Source organism: Vicugna pacos, chromosome 16 (assembly GCF_048564905.1).
Source record: "Vicugna pacos chromosome 16, VicPac4, whole genome shotgun sequence".
Classification (NCBI taxonomy): domain Eukaryota; kingdom Metazoa; phylum Chordata; class Mammalia; order Artiodactyla; family Camelidae; genus Vicugna; species Vicugna pacos.
The window spans coordinates 45,606,598-45,623,649 of NC_133002.1; the positions used below are offsets into that span (position 1 = coordinate 45,606,598).

Here is a 17,052-nt window from a genome sequence, read left to right on the forward strand (position 1 = left end):
TCCTCAGGGCAATCTGGCATCTTAAATCAGGTTCCAGCAGAATCTGGAGGCTCCTGACTGAGCCTCCTTCAGCCTCTGCCTCCCCCTTTCTATAACCTTCAGAGCAGTCTGATTCCTCCCAGATACACAGAGCAGATTTCAGGCATCATGGAAACCCTGAGAGGCCTCCAATCTAGAGGTCTGTTGTCCTCCCAGGCTTAAGGCAAGGGGGGACTGGGATGAATGGCTTTGATTTTCAGAGCAGCTCTAGTGAAATCAATGCTAGCAGCTCCCATTTCATCTCACCAAAATCATTTAATTTCTTTGTGAAAAATAAGATGACATCAGAGAACAAATTGTGGAAGTGACAAGGTGGAAGCCTGAACCTATTTTAGTTGTTCTCGGGGTGGGGTGGGGGGTGCAGGAGTGCTGAGACCTGCCTCCCTGAGACGCAGCTGGCCTGAGTGTGTACGAACCTTCTCCTTGGTTCACCCTGGCAGGGCCGGGGGCGGGGCACCTCTAGGTGCCTGGCTCCCCACTGCGGCCGCCGGCCTCTTGGTTCCACATCTCATTTTCCTGCCGAAGCCGCTGGTTCTCCGTCCGGAGCCTCTCGACCTCGGCAGCCAGCTCCTCCACCTGGCGACAGGGCTGCCCGCTGGTGCACCCCTGCAGCTGCTGCAGCCTCTTTGTCTCCTCTTCGGCCTGTGACAGCCGCCTCTCCAGATCAAGATAGTCCCGCACCAGCTCCTGCTTGCTGCGGGCCTGCAGGCTCTCGGTGTGATAGCGCTCGTAGGCTTCTGAGAAATCCCTCTGCTGGAACTCCCCGTGGGCTCGGCCCTGCCCATCGCCATCCCCTGCCTCACTTTCCCCACTGGAGCCTGGGTGGGAGGCCCCTTGGGGCACATCCAGGTTGGGCTCCTCGGGGTCTCGGTCATTCATCAGGAACTGGGTGGTGTTGTAGGGTGCCACGGGCTGGCCTTTGGCAAACATCTCCTCTCGGACCCGGGAGGCCCTCTGGCTCTGCCTCTCATCCCGCTGCTGCTTCTCGGCCCAGCTCAGCTCCAGGTAGGGCCGCCAGGGCCGCTTGCGCTTTGAAAGCTTTGACGATCGCCGGCGGTGCTTCTTTCGGGCCAGTACAGCTTCCACTGAGCAGCGCCCTGGGCTCTGGGTCCGGGGGCCCCGACTGCTCCAGGCCAGGCCACTACCGGCCCCAGGAGGATCTTCCTCCTCTGAGTGGCTCTCCATCTGGGGTGTCAGGGGCAGAGAACCTCCAGAGTCATGAGGCTCAGGGGATGTTTTGGGGCTCCCAGGAGCACTAGAGGTCTAAAGAGGGAGGACAAGGGAGGAGAGATCAAAGCCAGCCTGTCCCTGGTGGTGGAATTCTCCCCTATCCACCAGCCTGAAGCTGACCATCCCACACCCAGCTCACTTGGTCCCTCTCTAGCCTTGCAGCTTCTGCAACCATTTGTTTGTTTATAGGCTTGGGTAAGACAATATACTGTCTGTCCCCCAACCTTCCGCAAGCAAACTCACAGTGAGAGCAGGAATTTTGCCTCTGTATTTCACTCTGTAATTTCAATGCCTAGGACAGTACCTGGCACAGAGCAGGCATTCAATAAATACTCTTTGAAACAAGATGGAAAGTGGTTCCTGATGTATTTGCTTGAGCAGAAGCCCAAACGGCACTCATTCTTCCCTCTTCCTAGAAAGCTTGTCTTTTAGACAGAGCTGCTTCCTGGCAAGTGACCTGTACAGTCCCACAGAACCCCCTAGTTCAGAAAGGCCCCATGCTTTGCTTAATGCTCTGATGTCATTGTCTTGAACTTCTTAGTAATATTTGAATAAAGAGCTTTGCACTCAGCCCCACAAATAATATAGCCAATCCTGCTTCCAGCTATTTGCATAGCTGATTCTTTTTCATCCTTTAGAGCTTAGTTCCAATGTCACCTCTTCAGAGAGGCCCTCCCTGACCACCCTATCTAAAGCAGCCCCCTACTCCCCTTCCCAGTGACTTCCTGTCGTGCGTGTGACAGTTAATGTCCCACTTAGCATATAGCACATTACCATTTACCATCAGTCTTCCTCCTATAATATGTCCTGTCAATTAACCACTGTGTCACTTTGCAAGGTAAGTGTTCAATAAATACATGTTAAATGACATAAAGTCCAAAAGAGAGGGGATCCAAAAGATATTGGAACACGAGACTCTCTTTTCTGTCATTCTAGGGCAAAGCTGGAGTGTATTCTAGGCAGAAGTTGGTATCACTCTTCCACACAGGGGCAGGAAAGAGCCTGGGAGAGGAAGGGCCAATCTCCAGAATTCTAGAACTTATCTAAGAGGTGGAAAGGATTCTGTCAAGAGAGTGTGTGTTCAGGGCATCTGTTTATCTCTGTCCTGCTGAGGGTAGGAGTGCTGAGTGTGGGGGAGCGGAATGAATTGCTCGAAGTTTGTGGTTTGGGAAATTCTAATAATAACCACTACCATTGACCCAGTGTTGTATAATGTACAGCACCATTCGGAGACATCCAAGTGTGGATCCACAAAAGTGTAGGGTGTGTACTGGTGGATGTATGCAGCCCTGTAAGAGCTAGAGGTGTGTTCTATGTGTTTTGGAGACCCTGGAATTCTCATAATTTGGGATTGGGTATATTGGCTTGTGTGTGTTGTCTGTTGTGTTGTATTGTTATTTCACCTGCAGGGAAATCATCAATCAAGAGTTACAGGCCTTGTCTCCCCCAGTGTCTGGGTCAACTGAGAAGAGCTTCTGTCCCACTTGGGAAGAGGTAAGGCTGCTAGGAAGTTCCAGGTAGGGGGGCTCGTATGTACACAATCATTTATCTGTTCCCATTCCTCAGCAAATCTCCCCCATGATCCTTCCCCCAACCCAAGCCAGCCCTACCCTTCAGCCCCACACATGCTGCCTCCCTCCTAAAGGTTTGTCTCTCTGCCACCATTACCACTATTGCAGGTAAGCATTTGCCCTCTCTGAAACTTCTAGCTCTGACATACCATGAATTCCAAATTAAATGAATCCAGAAAACACTGGAAGTAGCTAGGTAAGGTGGGTTAGAGGAGCAGTTTCCTTGTTACCTATAGGGAGTCTGGACTAGGGGAGAAGAATGGGCGAAGTACGGACAGTGAGAGCCTATGGGCTGGGAGGGATTGGGCTCCCGGAGCCAGATCAGAAGGTGATGTTCTCTGAGGGGCTGATACAATCTGTCTCTCCCTCTTCTCCTGGGTGATTTTCTCCCCGCTAACCCTCACCCTAAATTGTGAACCAATGACTCAAACTCTTCTCCCTGCTTCAGACTTGGTTCTCAGCCTAGGCAAAATGCAAGGCAGGGTTCTGTCATTTAAGGCTCTAAGTTTAGACCCTGAGTCTTCTGCTTGCTGGCTGCATGATTCTAGAAAAGGTATTTCAGCTCTCAAAACCTTAGCTTTTGGATGGATATAGCTCAGTGGTAGAGCGCCTGCTTAGCATGCATGAGGTACCTCCATTAAAAAACAAAACAAATCCCCAGCATCTCCATTCAAAAACAAAACAAAACAGAACAGAACAAAAAAACCTTAGCTTCTCTGAAATGGAAATAGTAACTCCTACCTCGAAGGGCTACTAGGATTTCATAAAATAGCACAGATTTAGCATATTGCTCAGCACACAGTAGGGACTCATTTAAAAATATTGGTTTTCCAAATCCGCCAACACACCTGAGACAAGAAGCCGGGGTCCCATTTGGCAGGATCCATGTTCAGGGTACTCGCGTGGTTGGGAGGGTGGGGCTTACCTTGGCCTCCTCCAGGGCTGCTGGTGACTCTGTATTACTGTTGGTCTGGTTTGGAGTAGTCACCTTCTTCTGTTCCAAATCTTTCAGCAGATGCCTTTAACTAGTGACACCTGCTTTAAATAACAGAAACCTAAGTTTTGAAGGAGAAGTTTCAGGAAGACTCTGGCTACCAAGGCAGCGGCAGCCATTTTGTAGCACCAGACCTGCACATCCTCAGTTCAAAGGAAGGGCCTGAAGGGAGCCTCCACCCTGGTGTCAAAACCTCCAGCCAACAAGGGGCCAAATAAGGATTAAGGGGTTATCTTTCCAGTTCTGTTCCTCAGGCCAGAGCTTACATCCTATACTCTTCTCCTGAAAGTCACTGAGGCCCAGGCTGCCAGCTAGAAAGCTAGGCCTAATCTTTGTTCCCTCAGTAATGAAAGGGGGTGAAAATAGACTGACTGGGGAGGCAAATGTACAACAATTACCTGGAGAGGCTGGGAGTGGAGTGGGTCAGTGGCTCCAACAAGCCTTAGGAGAAGACCTTTCCCCACTGACTCCAGAGGCCCCAATCTTGACTGCAGCCCCCTCACCTCCTCCCCAAGAAGGGTTCCAGAAGTCAATGCCTCAAGAAACACGACTGGGGCCTGGGCTGATCCTGGGGCTGAGGCCTTTTTATCTACAGGGACTGGCCTGCCTTCCTCCTTCCTCAGGATGGGAAACAGAGGAAAGGAGAAAGAGAAGTCTTCGCACTACAGGCAGCTGGTCTGGCTTCAGGATGGATTCCTTGGAAGACGGGAAATGATCTGGGAAGGAGATTTTGCGAAGGCAGAACTGACCTATTTGCTGTCAAGGGCTATGCACACGACTATATCTGTGTGTCTTTCTGTGCGACCGCCTGTCTGTGCAATTCCCACCGCCTCAGCCCTACCTCTTGCAACAGTTGCTGCAGCTCTGGTCAAGCAGCCCAGGCACTAAAGTTGGGGGAAGGGGGGCCCGGCCTGGCAGCGTGGTGCCTGCTGGGGATTGTAGTTCTTCTAGCTGAGGAAGGCGGATCAAGAACCTGTCACTTCAACACACACACACAGAAACTCCAAAAACCATCTACCCTTGCGCGAGTGGCGTCCCGCGCTCACCGACATCTTCTTTGATTGGTCCACTCGCCTGCCAATATCCTCACTTTTGTCAACAATTAGCTGTGCGGAAGCACAACCGGAACCGCCTTTCCGATCTCAATTAAAGAGTTCATTGATGGCGTTAATCTTTATTGGGCAGGAAATAGATCCGGCTGAGATGGGAGGGGCTTGGGAGCGGAGGGATCCTCCGCCCTAGAGGAAGGCGACGAGAAGGAACGGTGGCCGCCGCCGCCATTTTGGGCTGGGAGGAGGCAGCGGAGGGACTCGCTGCGCAGTGAGAGCACCCCATGGGGGGTGGTCCGGGCGCGGGGAGAGGCCGGGCCGAGTGGGCTGCCTGAAGTGGCGACGCCGGGGACGGCCGGGAGTGGGACCGGGGATCAGGGGCGGGTGAAGGTTGGAGTCTCCCTGGCCGGGCCTGGTCCTCAAACCGTCCCGGCAGCCCCGCAGCCTCGCCTCTCACAGTGGGCGGGGTTCTTGGGTAATTACCGCGTGTTTCCCGAGACCCCAGTTGGGGAGAGACCGGGTGAAACGACTCCCCTCTGCTTTTTCCACGGGGGCACAAATCATGAGGCGGAGCTCCGCCAAGTTCTTTCCCCACCCCCATGCGGCCTGGGTATGGCGGCGCGGCCCGGCGTGTCGGGACGCCCGCTTCAACCGGCGAGGTGGGGCGACGCCAGATTCCAAAGATTGGGGCCGCGGGGGTGGGTGGAGGTCTCAGCTCCGGCCGCGCGTCCCTCTGGCGTGGCAGCCCGCTGGAGGCTCCGAGGGCAGAGAGCCAGGTGCACCCACCATCTCCCCACTTATACACCAAGGCCATCCCGTGGCCACGGCTGCGGAAAGGAACAGCCTTCTTCCTACTGTAGCAACCACTAATCCCCCTTGGGACCAGCTAGATCGGGGCGCGAGGAAATCTCTGAGCGCTCTTGTCCTCGAGATTTCCCCTGTCCAGCCCCGATTCTCGGGAACGACCTGACCTCGCATGTCGTCATCCACTGAGGGAAACTTCAAAAGTGTGCTGTTCCACTTCTCTTGAAAGTTTACACCAAAGAGGAGTGGGTTTTTGCTCTCTGCAGAATTGGAACACAAAATAACGGAGTCGCCACGGTTCTGGGAATAAAAGTGGAGTGGCCCATTTCGGATGCTTCAGGAACATCTGTTTGCATTTTGAAATCTGAGCCATAACTTTTACCAAACTTTGGGAGAAATGGCTGCCCTCCTAGAGGAAAAAACGAACTAATTCCAATGTAATCTTTATAAGACTACAAATTCTTTCCAGTTTAAAGAAGTTTTCTCCCACAAACGAAACAAAATGGGGGAATATTTTGCCACTAGGCATTGTTACTAGGGAACCTCTATTTTGAAATTCCAAAAAGAGTTACTTATGTAGATCCCAGATGGCTACCAGAATAGAAGTTACAGTTGAGCTACTTCATATCTGTACCGTTTGGGCAGTAGGAGAGACCTGATTTGAAAAAATAAATACTCAACCTTGTATTACAGCTGCAGCAGCTTCTAAAGGATTGAAATTTGATACGAAATTCTTTTCCTGAATTGCAGATTAAACCATCTTGTTTCCTACTGCTCTAAATCTAAATTCAGAGAGATTCACGTTTCTGGGATAGCTTAATATTGTTTAAAAAGGCCAGTTAAAATTATGCCTAGGTAAACTCAAGTAGGAGAGTGAGTGGGCAGTGAACTTTATCTTTGAGGGTATGTTGTAATGAGTCTCATTGCCAATCACATATGGTCAAATCATTCCTAACCATTTGGCTTAAATAGCAAAGTTTCTTTAGAACTGAAGCCCTGTTTCTCTTATTAATAAAGTAGTTTTTTTTAAGGTTGTAAGAATGACAGTTCCATAGCTGTAACTATTTCCTCGCCCCACTCCCACCCCTGACAGATGTTTTAGAACTGGATTGCAAAAATACAGTCATCAAGTCAGGTTCTTAATCTAAAATTTGAACCATTTGTGGGAGGGTATAGCTCAGTGGTAGTAGAGTGCATGCCTAACATGCATGAGGCCCTGGGTTCAATCCCTAGTACCTCCATTAAAAAATAAATAAACCTAACCCCCCCCCAATAAAGTTAAATTTGAACCACTTATCGTAAAGGAAGCTTCTGTACACTTGATTCATACTGTAGGTTGACTTTTCGCTTACGTCATGTTCACACTGTTCTTCAGATCAAGAGAAGATGGAGTTAGGAAAAGCTAAATAGTCATAGCAGCCAAAAGGGGCTTTAAAGATTATCTTTGTGGTTCTTCTGTCAAGAATTTAATAGTGGAGGATCTCGGACTCTTAATGATTCTTCCTCCATTGTGAAGTAATCTTGTTAAACGTTTGGATGCTACTAAGTGGAGAACACCAGGTGCAGAAATTTGCTACTCATTTATAAAGATGAAAGTTTATCTTCTTTAAGGTTGACCCACAAGCTTTTCCATTCCTTGATAAGAAAGAGGCTGGGAATAAAACCAATTTATTAATGGTCCGTTGCTACTGAGCAAAACACAGGACTGGAAGTATGAACTTCAAGTTCTATTTCTGTGTGTGCTACCATAGTCTTAGTTGGCTTGGCTAGAGGCCAAATCCTGAAGATGAGGCCAGACTGGTCATTTTGTTGCTGAGTCTATTGTTCGTCTAATGTTCAGCCAGACCTTCAACTTCCTTCTCAGCTCTCCCCTTTCAGATGAGTTGCTTTGTGGTTTATGACAAATTCTACAAACCCTTAGTTTCCTAATTTGAAAATGGTATCAGTGCAGCCTCTCTTATAAATACCTGGAGTAACTACTCTTCAGTGGCTATGTAAACATTTACTTGCTATAACTTTGTTATTTGGAAACTTTAGAACTTCTGCTTCAAAGGTTATTTGGGGCAGTTGGGAGGCCTGCCTTACCAAAGTATGGCCTTGGTTGCCATGGGCCCTCTAAATAAGCTGAACCCAGGTCAGTCTCTTGGGGTACCAAGCAGTTGTTACTGCAAGTCCTGGAGATTTTATGTTTGCCTGATTGCTAACTCCTGGGACTAGTGGCTGTGTGTGAGCAGGATTCATTGACAGAGGAGTGATCCTTTGCAGCAGTCCTCTTCAGGATAAAGATGATTGCTTCTGACCTATTTGATTTCCACAGTTAATCAGTTTTTTCTCTCTGTGTTTAGCTCTCACCATCCTCTTCTCTGTCTTTTCTCTTTTTAAGTTCAAGTGTTTGCTCTTTTATCCCTTCCGTCCCCTAGTTTGGTCTTCTGCCTTTGCCTGATGGTTGTCCTGGAGTTATCCAGGTATGCAGTACATGTTTAAAGCTGACTTCAGAACTTCAAATTAATCTCCTCTGACACTCTGGACAAGTTCTACTGAGACACTTACAAAAAGCAGTGATGCCATCATTTTGTCATATTCTTGTGTGTGGAACACCATAAAGCTCCCACATTTTCCTTCAGGAATATCCTTTTTGCTCACTGCAGACCCAAGGCTTTTTAACACTTCACACAGAGTCACTGGATGTGTCAAATAGAATATGACTTAAATGAGAGTTCACAATACCCTTCTGAATCTTTGCTCTTGAAAAATTTTAAGCCAAATATAACTGCTCTTGGTTCTGTAATGAGGGAAGGAATCACACTAGCTATTTCAGAAGACTTACCAACAGTTTCCAGTAGCAGCTCAACCATTTGAAAGAATTTTGTTGGTGTGCAGAGGTTTATTAGTAAACTAGTAGGATTATTCCTGCTGTTACCCACATTATATCATTTGTCATAATTGAACCGCCTCTAAGTAAAACCCAAGAGAAAATTTAGGAGGATTTGTGAGTGCTAAGTTAGTCATCTGTCTAAAACCAGCCTTTGTTTTTCAACAAGAAATGTAATGACGTTGTAAGCTTTCCAGCATTCAAAGACAGCTGGCAGAAATTGGCCAAATACTGAATTTTCGCCTCCTAGACTGTATATTTTGTCTCACAGAGTATGACTATTATTACCTTTTGGTCAGCAGATCCCACTGTGTTCAGGGCCTAAATTCAACATTTTGTTTTAAAAATTGCTCGTTTCTAGCAACAACCATTTATACTTTACATGAGAAGGAATAGTAAAGTGAAATTTTATTCCAATACTCTTACTTGACAAGTGTAAAAAATAATTTTTAAAAAACCATAAACTCAGGTGTACTTAGGTACAAGTACAGTACTGTTCAACTCTAGCCAGCTTTTCCATCACACTGTTGTGGATATTTGTTGCCAGCTGTTGGTGTAAGTGGCCAAAGCAGACACCTGTGGTTCATTACCTAATGTTTGACTAAGCGTTGATTTTCTGAAGGTAGACTATTCAGTTGTGGATTTTGTTTTTGTATTTCTGTCAATTCCCTCTTTGGTGTCTCTCACTTTTGAAGTGATGGGGATGAAGTATATTTATTTACATTTCCCTAAGCAAAGGATTTTTATTTCACTCTGGACAAAGTGAAAATTAAAATAACTGATCAACTGTTCTGGTCTTAAAAAGAACCAGTAATCATACCAGTGGTACCTTACTTTTGTATAACCCGTTTTCATGCTATCTCGTTTAATCCTTAACAGAAGTTATGTAAAGTAGGCATGGCCCTGTTTTGCTTCAAAGAATGAGATCCAGAGTTTTAAGAGAGGTGTCCAGGGTTCCACTGCTAGTATACATCAAAGGTATAACTTGGAACCTGATTTTTTTTGACATCTGGTCTAATTTTATGTTTCTTTTCCTTGGAAATACTAAATTTATTTTTCAGAATTAAACCAATCTGGAACTCCCTGGCTTTCTTCCCCCGGATTGAAATCTAAAGGGCCCTTTCTCCTGAGGGTAGCTTTAGGTTGTAGGCTAGCCCAAGAAAAGTTTTTGTTACTCAGAGGAGAATTAAGCTGTCCAGCCAGCTGTCTCCAAAGTTTGGGAAGTGCTTTTCCTTGCCTGGATACACTAGTCCCCAGTATGAAAAAGGGAGCAAACTGATATTGCCAGTGTGTAAGCAGGGTCTTTTGAGTGGCTCATCTAAAGTCTTTGGCAGAGAAGACTAGTGAAAGGCTAGGGTGCACTTGAGGATCATGTCATCACAACTCCCTGTTAATATAGGTAATTCAGTCTTTTCTCTCTACCCTGAGAACAATATGCGAGTCAAGTTTCACTGTAGAAAGTGTTGATAGAAAACTGACATTTCATGCAAATAGATGTAATAAATATAGTGAAGTGCCAGTGACTTTGAAAGCAAAATTCAGAAAGTTGCATATCTCAAGGTTAATCAAAGTAATTTATGAAAGAGTTACTTAAAACTAAGTATTTGAGAGGGGAGGGTATAGCTCATGGCAGAGTGCATGCCTAGCATACATGAGGTACTGGCTTCAATCCCCAGTACCATTAAACAAACAAACTGAATCCTCCCTGCCCCCTGTCAAAAACAAACAAACAAAAAAAACCCCAAAACCTTAAAGATTTGTGTATTTTGAAAGACTGGATTGAGTTTGTCTCCTAAAATTTACAAGCTTTTTCCTGGTGCACTTAAACAGTTGTAAGTCTTACGCATTCTTTCCAAGACTAATAGGGGAAACAAGATCATTATACTTAAATCCATCTTAAGAGGTTCTAAAATCAGAGGTTATCACTGCTGCATCCTATATAATGCAGTCAAAATGAGGCTTCTGCTCTGTACTGTAAAGCCAGAGGGCAGTGTTGCTGCTTTTCCAAGCACTCTGTTTCTGGGACTGCTGCATGACATCATAGCAGAAGGGAAATTGAAAACACGAAGAAAACTATTTCAAAATAGACTTTTAATGTAATTTTTAGGCCAAAGGAAAAGCTGATCATACATTGTCTCTAGTGGACCATCTGCCAGAATAGGGCAGCTCATTCCAGCTTTGAAGGCCCTGAGTTAGTCTTAACTGTCATAATTTCCCTTGATTCATTGATTAGTGTATGCTTCTCATGCATTGTACGGTGCATTTCATTATTGAAGTTCCCACCACCTCCACTATTCAATTTAGCTGCAAAAGCAACCTTCCCAATAGGAGGGTTTTTTTAATTTCCCTGCAGGGGTTCTTAACCTTCAAGTTTAACAATCTCGTGATTCTTTTGAACCCTTTCCCCAGAAAAATGTATATAATCCAAGTCTACATATAATTTCATGGGGTTCAGGGGCCCCAAAGCTTCTAAGGCCCCAAGTGAAGGAAGCCCTGTGCTAGTGATTTGACCAATGCAATTGCCCCAGAGAAACAATGACACAGGGCAGGTAAAGATGGGCTAGGTTAACCATGGTGACAGGAGGGAAATAATCTTAGAATTTCTATTTTGATTTGGGAGCAGAAATTCCCAAGGTGTCCCTGTATTTTCAAGAGCAGAACTACTCAAGGACTAAGCACAGTTAGGAGACTTCGTATATCAGCTGTACAGGGAATGTGCATGGTTCCCACTCGGCCCCTAAGGATTTAATTTAGCTCCTTAACCAGAAGCTTTACATTTGATTTGCAGTGAGGGGGCATTTCTAATTTTAGTCTGACTCATGAAAAGGTGGGGAGCTCTATTCTTTTTTTTTGGTATAGGGAGCACCTAAGTATTGGACAGTTAGGGTTAAATCCTTGGAATGCCCCAAATGGCCGTTTCCTCTATAAATCCAATATTCCCTACCTCTAGATATATTAACAAAGAGCTGTCCCATGTTTATCCAACCATTGCTTGCACTAAGAAAGCAAGAAGTTTACCAAGAGCCTTTTCCAGGCATCCAAGAACTCCTTCCAGTTTCACTGGAGGGAGAGAATTACTAAAATCCAACTTGTAGGAATGAAATGAGGCTGGCTGTCAGTTGTATAACCTAACAAACTGCCAGATTAGGTTTATATTTTTGTTAATAGACTTTTTAATGGCTATTGGGAAGCAGAATTAAATTTTAAGCTGCTGATTGTAGTCACTTTCTACTCTCCAAACACTCAACACTGGTTTATTTTTCCAGCATCAAGAAAGAAAACCAAGGCACTAGGCAAGCACACTTAAGTGTTGAAGATACTTAAACCTTTATATTTTGCCGGAACTGTATACTGTAGCATACTAAAACCCATTCAAGAGAAAAATCGGCAAATTGAAAATTCTCCCATTAAAGAATTGTTTTTTTGAAAATTGACAAATAATTTCTCTCTACCCCCCGAAAAATGCAATCACATAAATCAGTACTATTTCGAATTAGCTCTAGAAATCACACTGAAACTATGTTACATTTACAAATATTAAATTTATTATAACTAGAATGAATTTAATGGTTCTAAGATTTGGCCACCTTATAGCTCCATTTAAGGAGAGGATTTTTAACAGAAAAATGCATTATAACTTGGTCAAGTTACTTACACGTTAAAAAAGAAAACTTCTAAAAAGGAAAACAAGAAAAGCAACCCTTCGGTTTCACATAATTAAAAGAACAGGAGAAAGCATATCATAGCTAAATTTATCAAACCAACCAAAGCCAGAGATTTCTGATTATGTGTCATAAAAAGGTCCACTGTCTTATATACACATGTATATAATGTTACATTCCATCACTGTAAAAAGTCCCCTTTGCCCCCTCCCCCCAAAAAGTTTGTCTAGTCTCCAAACTTGGACAGCGGCGCTCGCTCCTGCTGCCGGTGCAGTTCGTTCTCCGTCAGCAGCTGGAGGTTCTCGGCGCGCAGCCGCTCCAGCTCCAGCTCCAGCTCCCGCACACGCGCGTCGTCGCCGTCCAGCCGTTTGCTTTCGAGCCGCAGCCGGTTATTCTCGTCCTCCATGCGAGAGAGGCACTTCTCCAGCTCCAGGTACTCTTTGATGAGCTCCTGCTTGCTCATGTTCTGCAGGCTCTCCGCGTGGTACCGCTCGTATGTCTCCGAGAAGTCCCGCTGCAGAAACTCGCTGCCATCTCCTCCCATCCCGTCGCTGCCCCCATCCTCCTCGGCTGCTTCTTCCATAAAGTCTTCATCACTGGTGTCGTCGGATTTGGCAGCGGCCCGTTTGGGATAGAGACCGGTTTTAAGATCTGGCTCCTCCTGGTCGTGATCATCCATGAGGAACTGCGTGGTGTTATAGGGCGCGACCGGCTGGCCCTTGGCGAACATCTCCGCTCGAATCCTCGAAGCTCGCAGGCTCTGTCTCTCATCGAACTTTCTTCTCTCCTCCCAGGTCAGCTCGTAGTAAGGTTTCCAAAGTCTCTTCTTCTTGGAAGTGCGTCTCCTCCTATGTTTTTTCTTGCCCAGCTGTCTCTGCTGCTGTCTCCACGCCGCTTCGCCCCTTGCAGCAGAAGCCCCCAACTTGTTGGTCTCGGAGTCATGACAAGGCTGGACAAGCGGCTCGGCCTCGGACCTCTGTTCCCCTCCCGCCGCCGGCGGGGGGGCTCCGCCAGCGGACATATCATCCCCATTCTGGCCCTTCTCACCCGCTTCCGGGCAGCTGGATTCTGGGCAGACCTGGGTCTGCAGGGAAGGTGGCTGGAACTCCAGGCTCCCTTCCCCCCACTGCCCCGGACGGCCAACCGATTGGGGGGACGCTCGCGATTGCCACCTACTGTCCTTATCAGGCACCCGCTCCTCCGCGCCTGGGGGGTGATCTAGGTTCTGCTCTTCATGGACAGCAACAGCACCTGTACAGTTGCTAGTTTGAGGCTGGTACTGATACTCTGACAAGAGTGGCTCCACGGCCTGGGGCCTCTGTTCCCCTCCCGCCGCTGGCTGGGGGACTCCGCCAGCGGACAAGTCGTCCCCATTCTGGCCCTTCTCACTTGCTTTCAGGCAGCTGGATTCTGTGCAGACCTGGGTCTGCAGGGGAGGCGGCTGGGGCTTCAGGCTCCCTTCCCCCCACTGCCCTGGACGGCCACCCGATTGGGGGGACGCTCGCGATTGCCACCTACTGTCCTCCTCGGGCACCCGCTCCTCCGCGCCAGGGGGGCGATCGGGGTTCTGTTCTTCATGGACAGCAACAGCACCTGTATAGTTGCTAGTTTGAGGCTGGTGCTGATACTCTGACAAGAGTGGCTCGGCCATGGCAAATAGAATCCTCTTCTCGAAGTTTGAAGAATTTTCGCTGTAAGTCCTTAAAGAAAAAAGAGGTTTTTCTTTGCTTTTAAAAAATGTCCAACACAATCCTTTTCGGTCTATAATTCCTGTAGTGATGCCTTTAGCCAGTCCTTCTGTCAGCAAACTCCAACTGCAACTTGGGGGAGCTCAAGTCAGTAAAGGGTTAAGCTCCCAGAGTGCGGCCAGCGAGCGGGTCCAAGGGGGTGCAGCAGCAGAAACAGTACGTAATGTGCAGAGGGGGTGGGCCTCAAGCTTCCCCGCAGAGCGCCCCCGCGATGGAGGAGTTCGTGAGCAAGGAGATGAGGTTAAATCCAACGGGTTAAACCCAGCCCCGAAGGGGTTAAAACTACCCGATGACGCTGACTCCGAGGGGCCGGATCCACAAAGGGTTAAATCCCCTGCCGCAGAGTCCACAAGGGGTTAAAGTCCCAGAGCCACCTCCTCCCACTTCCACGGGTGTCGCTCCAACCCGAGCTCCCAGTTCCCTAGGCCCGGCCGAAGCCTCAGCCGAGGACAGACAAACTCATCTCCCCTTTGGCTCGATGTTCGGCTCAGCTCAGTTCTCCTCCGCCTCCTCCTTTTTCCTCCCTCCCTCCTCCCCCTCCGACAGCTCTTCTTCCGCCTCCTCCCCCGACTTCCCCTCCCAACCTGCCTCTCCACCTGCCAACTTCCAACTGCTGCCTCCCAGCCCTCTGCGCCCCTTTTATATAGAAGCCGGTCCGCCCCGCCCATGCGCATGCGTAACGGAGTCCCCATCGCAGGAAGCTGGGAGTCGTAGTTCCCCTCTTTCAGGCCCGCCGTCCTCCCGCGCCGTGCGACGTAGCCAATCCCAGAACGCGTAGGGGGCGTCTTCCAGGTGGCCTCCTTCCATCGCTGATCCCTCGCTTCAGAAACGTGAGCGGCCATTGGTCAAGAGGCACACGTCTCGCCGAGGAAGGAAGACCAATCGCAGAGAAGATGGGGCGGGTTCTGGGCCGTACCATTCTGCTTCAGGAATAGGAGAAGATTCGATGGCCTGTGAGGGCCTATACAGAATATTTTTATCAAAAGGTGCGTGTTGAAGGCTATTGTCATATCCTGTCTTCAGGGGAAAGGTTTTGAAGGTCATAAACATTTGTTAACTAAAGCCAAAATGGTTTACTCCTAAAAAAGTAGTCCCTAAAGTGTAAAAAAGGATTAAATTCTATAAAGAGAGACGATGGCCCACAGCTAATAATTCTTTATTCTTAAAATTACAGGAATGGCTTCAAGGTTTGTGGCTAGTGACTAGGATTGGCATTTGCGGAAGGATATTGTGAACACATTTTGGAAAAAGCGCATGAAGAAGTAAACAAATGAAGAATAAAAAGTGCCGCCTTAAAGGGGCAGTGTGACTGCGTTAGAGCAGCAACCTCGGACTAGGCCTCCGAAGATGAGAAGGCAGGTTCGAGTCCCGGGTGACGTCCACTTTCGGACTGGCCTCGGGACCCTTGGGCGAAAGTGGTCGAGTCCCAGCCCCAGCTTCGTCTTTCACGGCTGCCGCCGCCCCAGGAGCCAGTGCAAAATGGTGGGCCGTGACAGCCTCTCGCCTGGGCCGGGGAAGCACCGGGTGTGCGTGCCGTCTTCCCAGGAGATCCCGGGCGGAGGAAGACTTCGCCCCTCTTCCTCCTCCCCGGGCCTCAGCGTCTAGCGAAGAAAATGGCTCCTTGGGCTGACTCGGTCTCCGCTTGGGAACCGACCAGGAGAATTTCCTGAGCCCAGACGGGGAGTCCGGGTCAGCTGATGAGCCTCTTTGTTGTGGGAGGGGTTCGGAATTAATAATGAGTTAAAATAATCAGCCCTGGCTAGTGGAGAGGGAAGGGGGAATCATCCATAGAGGCCTCATCAGCGGGCCCTGGGCAACACCAGAGGGAAGCAGAGCCAGTCGCTTCCCCAAGGAGGAAGACTTGCCCAGAAATGGGGGCAGGGAGATTCTGGCCCAGAACTGTGGCGTAGATTCCTGGGGGTGGGGGAGACACACACACATATTCTCCGTGTGAAAATTCTGTGTTTTCCAAGCTCCCACCCAAAGGACAAGGCTCAGGAGTAGCCTAAACCCTCCGTCCAAATCACTTAGGCCTAAAATCCAGTAATCTGTTACTCCCATTTGCCACACACCCAGTGGCCCATTCTTACTATTCCATCCTCAATAGCAATGTCTTCCGTTCCAACCGCTTTCCACCGTACTACGTTGTTTTACACACAGAACCGTTTGCCCCACCACAGCCCAGTGAGTTAGGCAGGATAGGGATTATTGTCTCCATTTTAGAGATAAGAAATCTTTAAGGGTCAGAAATTAAGTGACTTGTCCAAGGTCACATGACAACTAAGTGGCAATTCTGGCTACAGCAAAGGCTTTTGTGACCTGTTCCATTTTTCTTTCTAGCAATTCCCTTTTTTTCATAAGAACTCTGGATTTAGTTCCTTTTCTTCCTTAACAGCTTCAGCCAACTTAAGGCCCTTATTTATTCATTCAGCAAACATTCGATAGGAGGGCACTGTGATGAATAAAATGCCATCCTTGCTGCTCAGGGACTGTGTGGAGAATCCATCAAACCACAGTGAGCCAAAATGGCCAGTAAAGAAAATCCTGGTAGGAGCCAAGCTGCTTAGAAGTTGAGAATTGTGGACATGTTTCATGGGGGATGTGGCTTCTTGGCTGTTTCTGAAAGATGAAGCATCAGGCAGAGTGGCATGAAGTACGGCATTCAATAAAGAGCAAGCATCGTATCCTAAGAAAGGTCTTGTGTGGGGACTCAGGAGTGGTTTGCAGGGAAGTGGTGATAGGCTTGCCCAAGAGGAGAGGCAATCAAGAGAGCCCCTGGGGTACATCCAGATGTTTTGAGATTTGAGTATTCTAGCCTGTTTTCCATTGGCTCCCAAGAACTCAGGTCTATCTGAAAAGCTTGCTCTTCCTCTGTGCTTTGTCATCAGTCATGCAAGAGGCTCCCTGAGAGCGAGAGCTGCCCCTCACACTAGGAGCTCCCTGAGAAAAAGGGATTTTGCAGAGAACTTGACTAGTAGTCAGAGTCCTCCAAATTGTTACCTTTTCAGACTCCAGAGGACTCCTGGGTACCCTCAAACAGAGATTTGGAAGGTACAATTGAGCCCAACCTCAGTTTACTGGAC

At 48.0% G+C, this 17,052-nt stretch overlaps 2 protein-coding genes, 1 long non-coding RNA gene and 1 other non-coding gene across 15 annotated transcripts; 2 read left to right on the forward strand and 2 right to left on the reverse strand.

The window, feature by feature from the left end:
- Nucleotides 1-274: 274 nt before the first annotated feature.
- HEXIM2 (HEXIM P-TEFb complex subunit 2) lies at nt 275-7,153 on the reverse strand. 12 transcript variants are annotated; one of them, XM_072939183.1, is made up of 3 exons: nt 7,040-7,153; nt 3,766-3,875; nt 275-1,302 (listed from the first exon to the last, which is right to left on the reverse strand). In XM_072939183.1, the coding sequence occupies exon 3, from the start codon at nt 1,222-1,224 to the stop codon at nt 499-501; it is 726 nt and encodes a 241-aa protein (XP_072795284.1). In that variant the 5' UTR covers nt 1,225-1,302; nt 3,766-3,875; nt 7,040-7,153; the 3' UTR covers nt 275-498. The 12 variants fall into 12 exon arrangements, with proteins under 12 accessions (XP_072795284.1, XP_072795278.1, XP_072795283.1 ...); XM_072939177.1 differs by lacking the exon at nt 7,040-7,153 and adding an exon at nt 5,367-5,617; XM_072939182.1 differs by lacking the exon at nt 7,040-7,153 and adding an exon at nt 5,367-5,617 and having other exon boundaries at nt 3,766-3,878.
- Nucleotides 5,095-16,653, forward strand: LOC116283683 (uncharacterized). The gene is made up of 2 exons (XR_012059746.1): nt 5,095-5,154; nt 15,144-16,653. It is a non-coding gene; the product is annotated as an uncharacterized lncRNA (long non-coding RNA).
- Nucleotides 6,853-6,928, forward strand: TRNAV-AAC (transfer RNA valine (anticodon AAC)). Its single transcript has one exon. It is a non-coding gene; the product is annotated as a tRNA-Val (tRNA).
- Nucleotides 11,863-14,578, reverse strand: HEXIM1 (HEXIM P-TEFb complex subunit 1). Its single transcript, XM_072939163.1, has one exon. The coding sequence runs from the start codon at nt 13,870-13,872 to the stop codon at nt 12,448-12,450; it is 1,425 nt and encodes a 474-aa protein (XP_072795264.1). The 5' UTR covers nt 13,873-14,578; the 3' UTR covers nt 11,863-12,447.
- Nucleotides 16,654-17,052: the final 399 nt, after the last annotated feature.

Coding starts and splice junctions, on each gene's coding strand:
- HEXIM2 (XM_072939183.1), bottom strand. CDS start 1,224: ATGGAGAGCCACTCAGAGGAGGAAGATCCTCCTGGGGCCGGTAGTGGC.
- HEXIM1 (XM_072939163.1), bottom strand. CDS start 13,872: ATGGCCGAGCCACTCTTGTCAGAGTATCAGCACCAGCCTCAAACTAGC.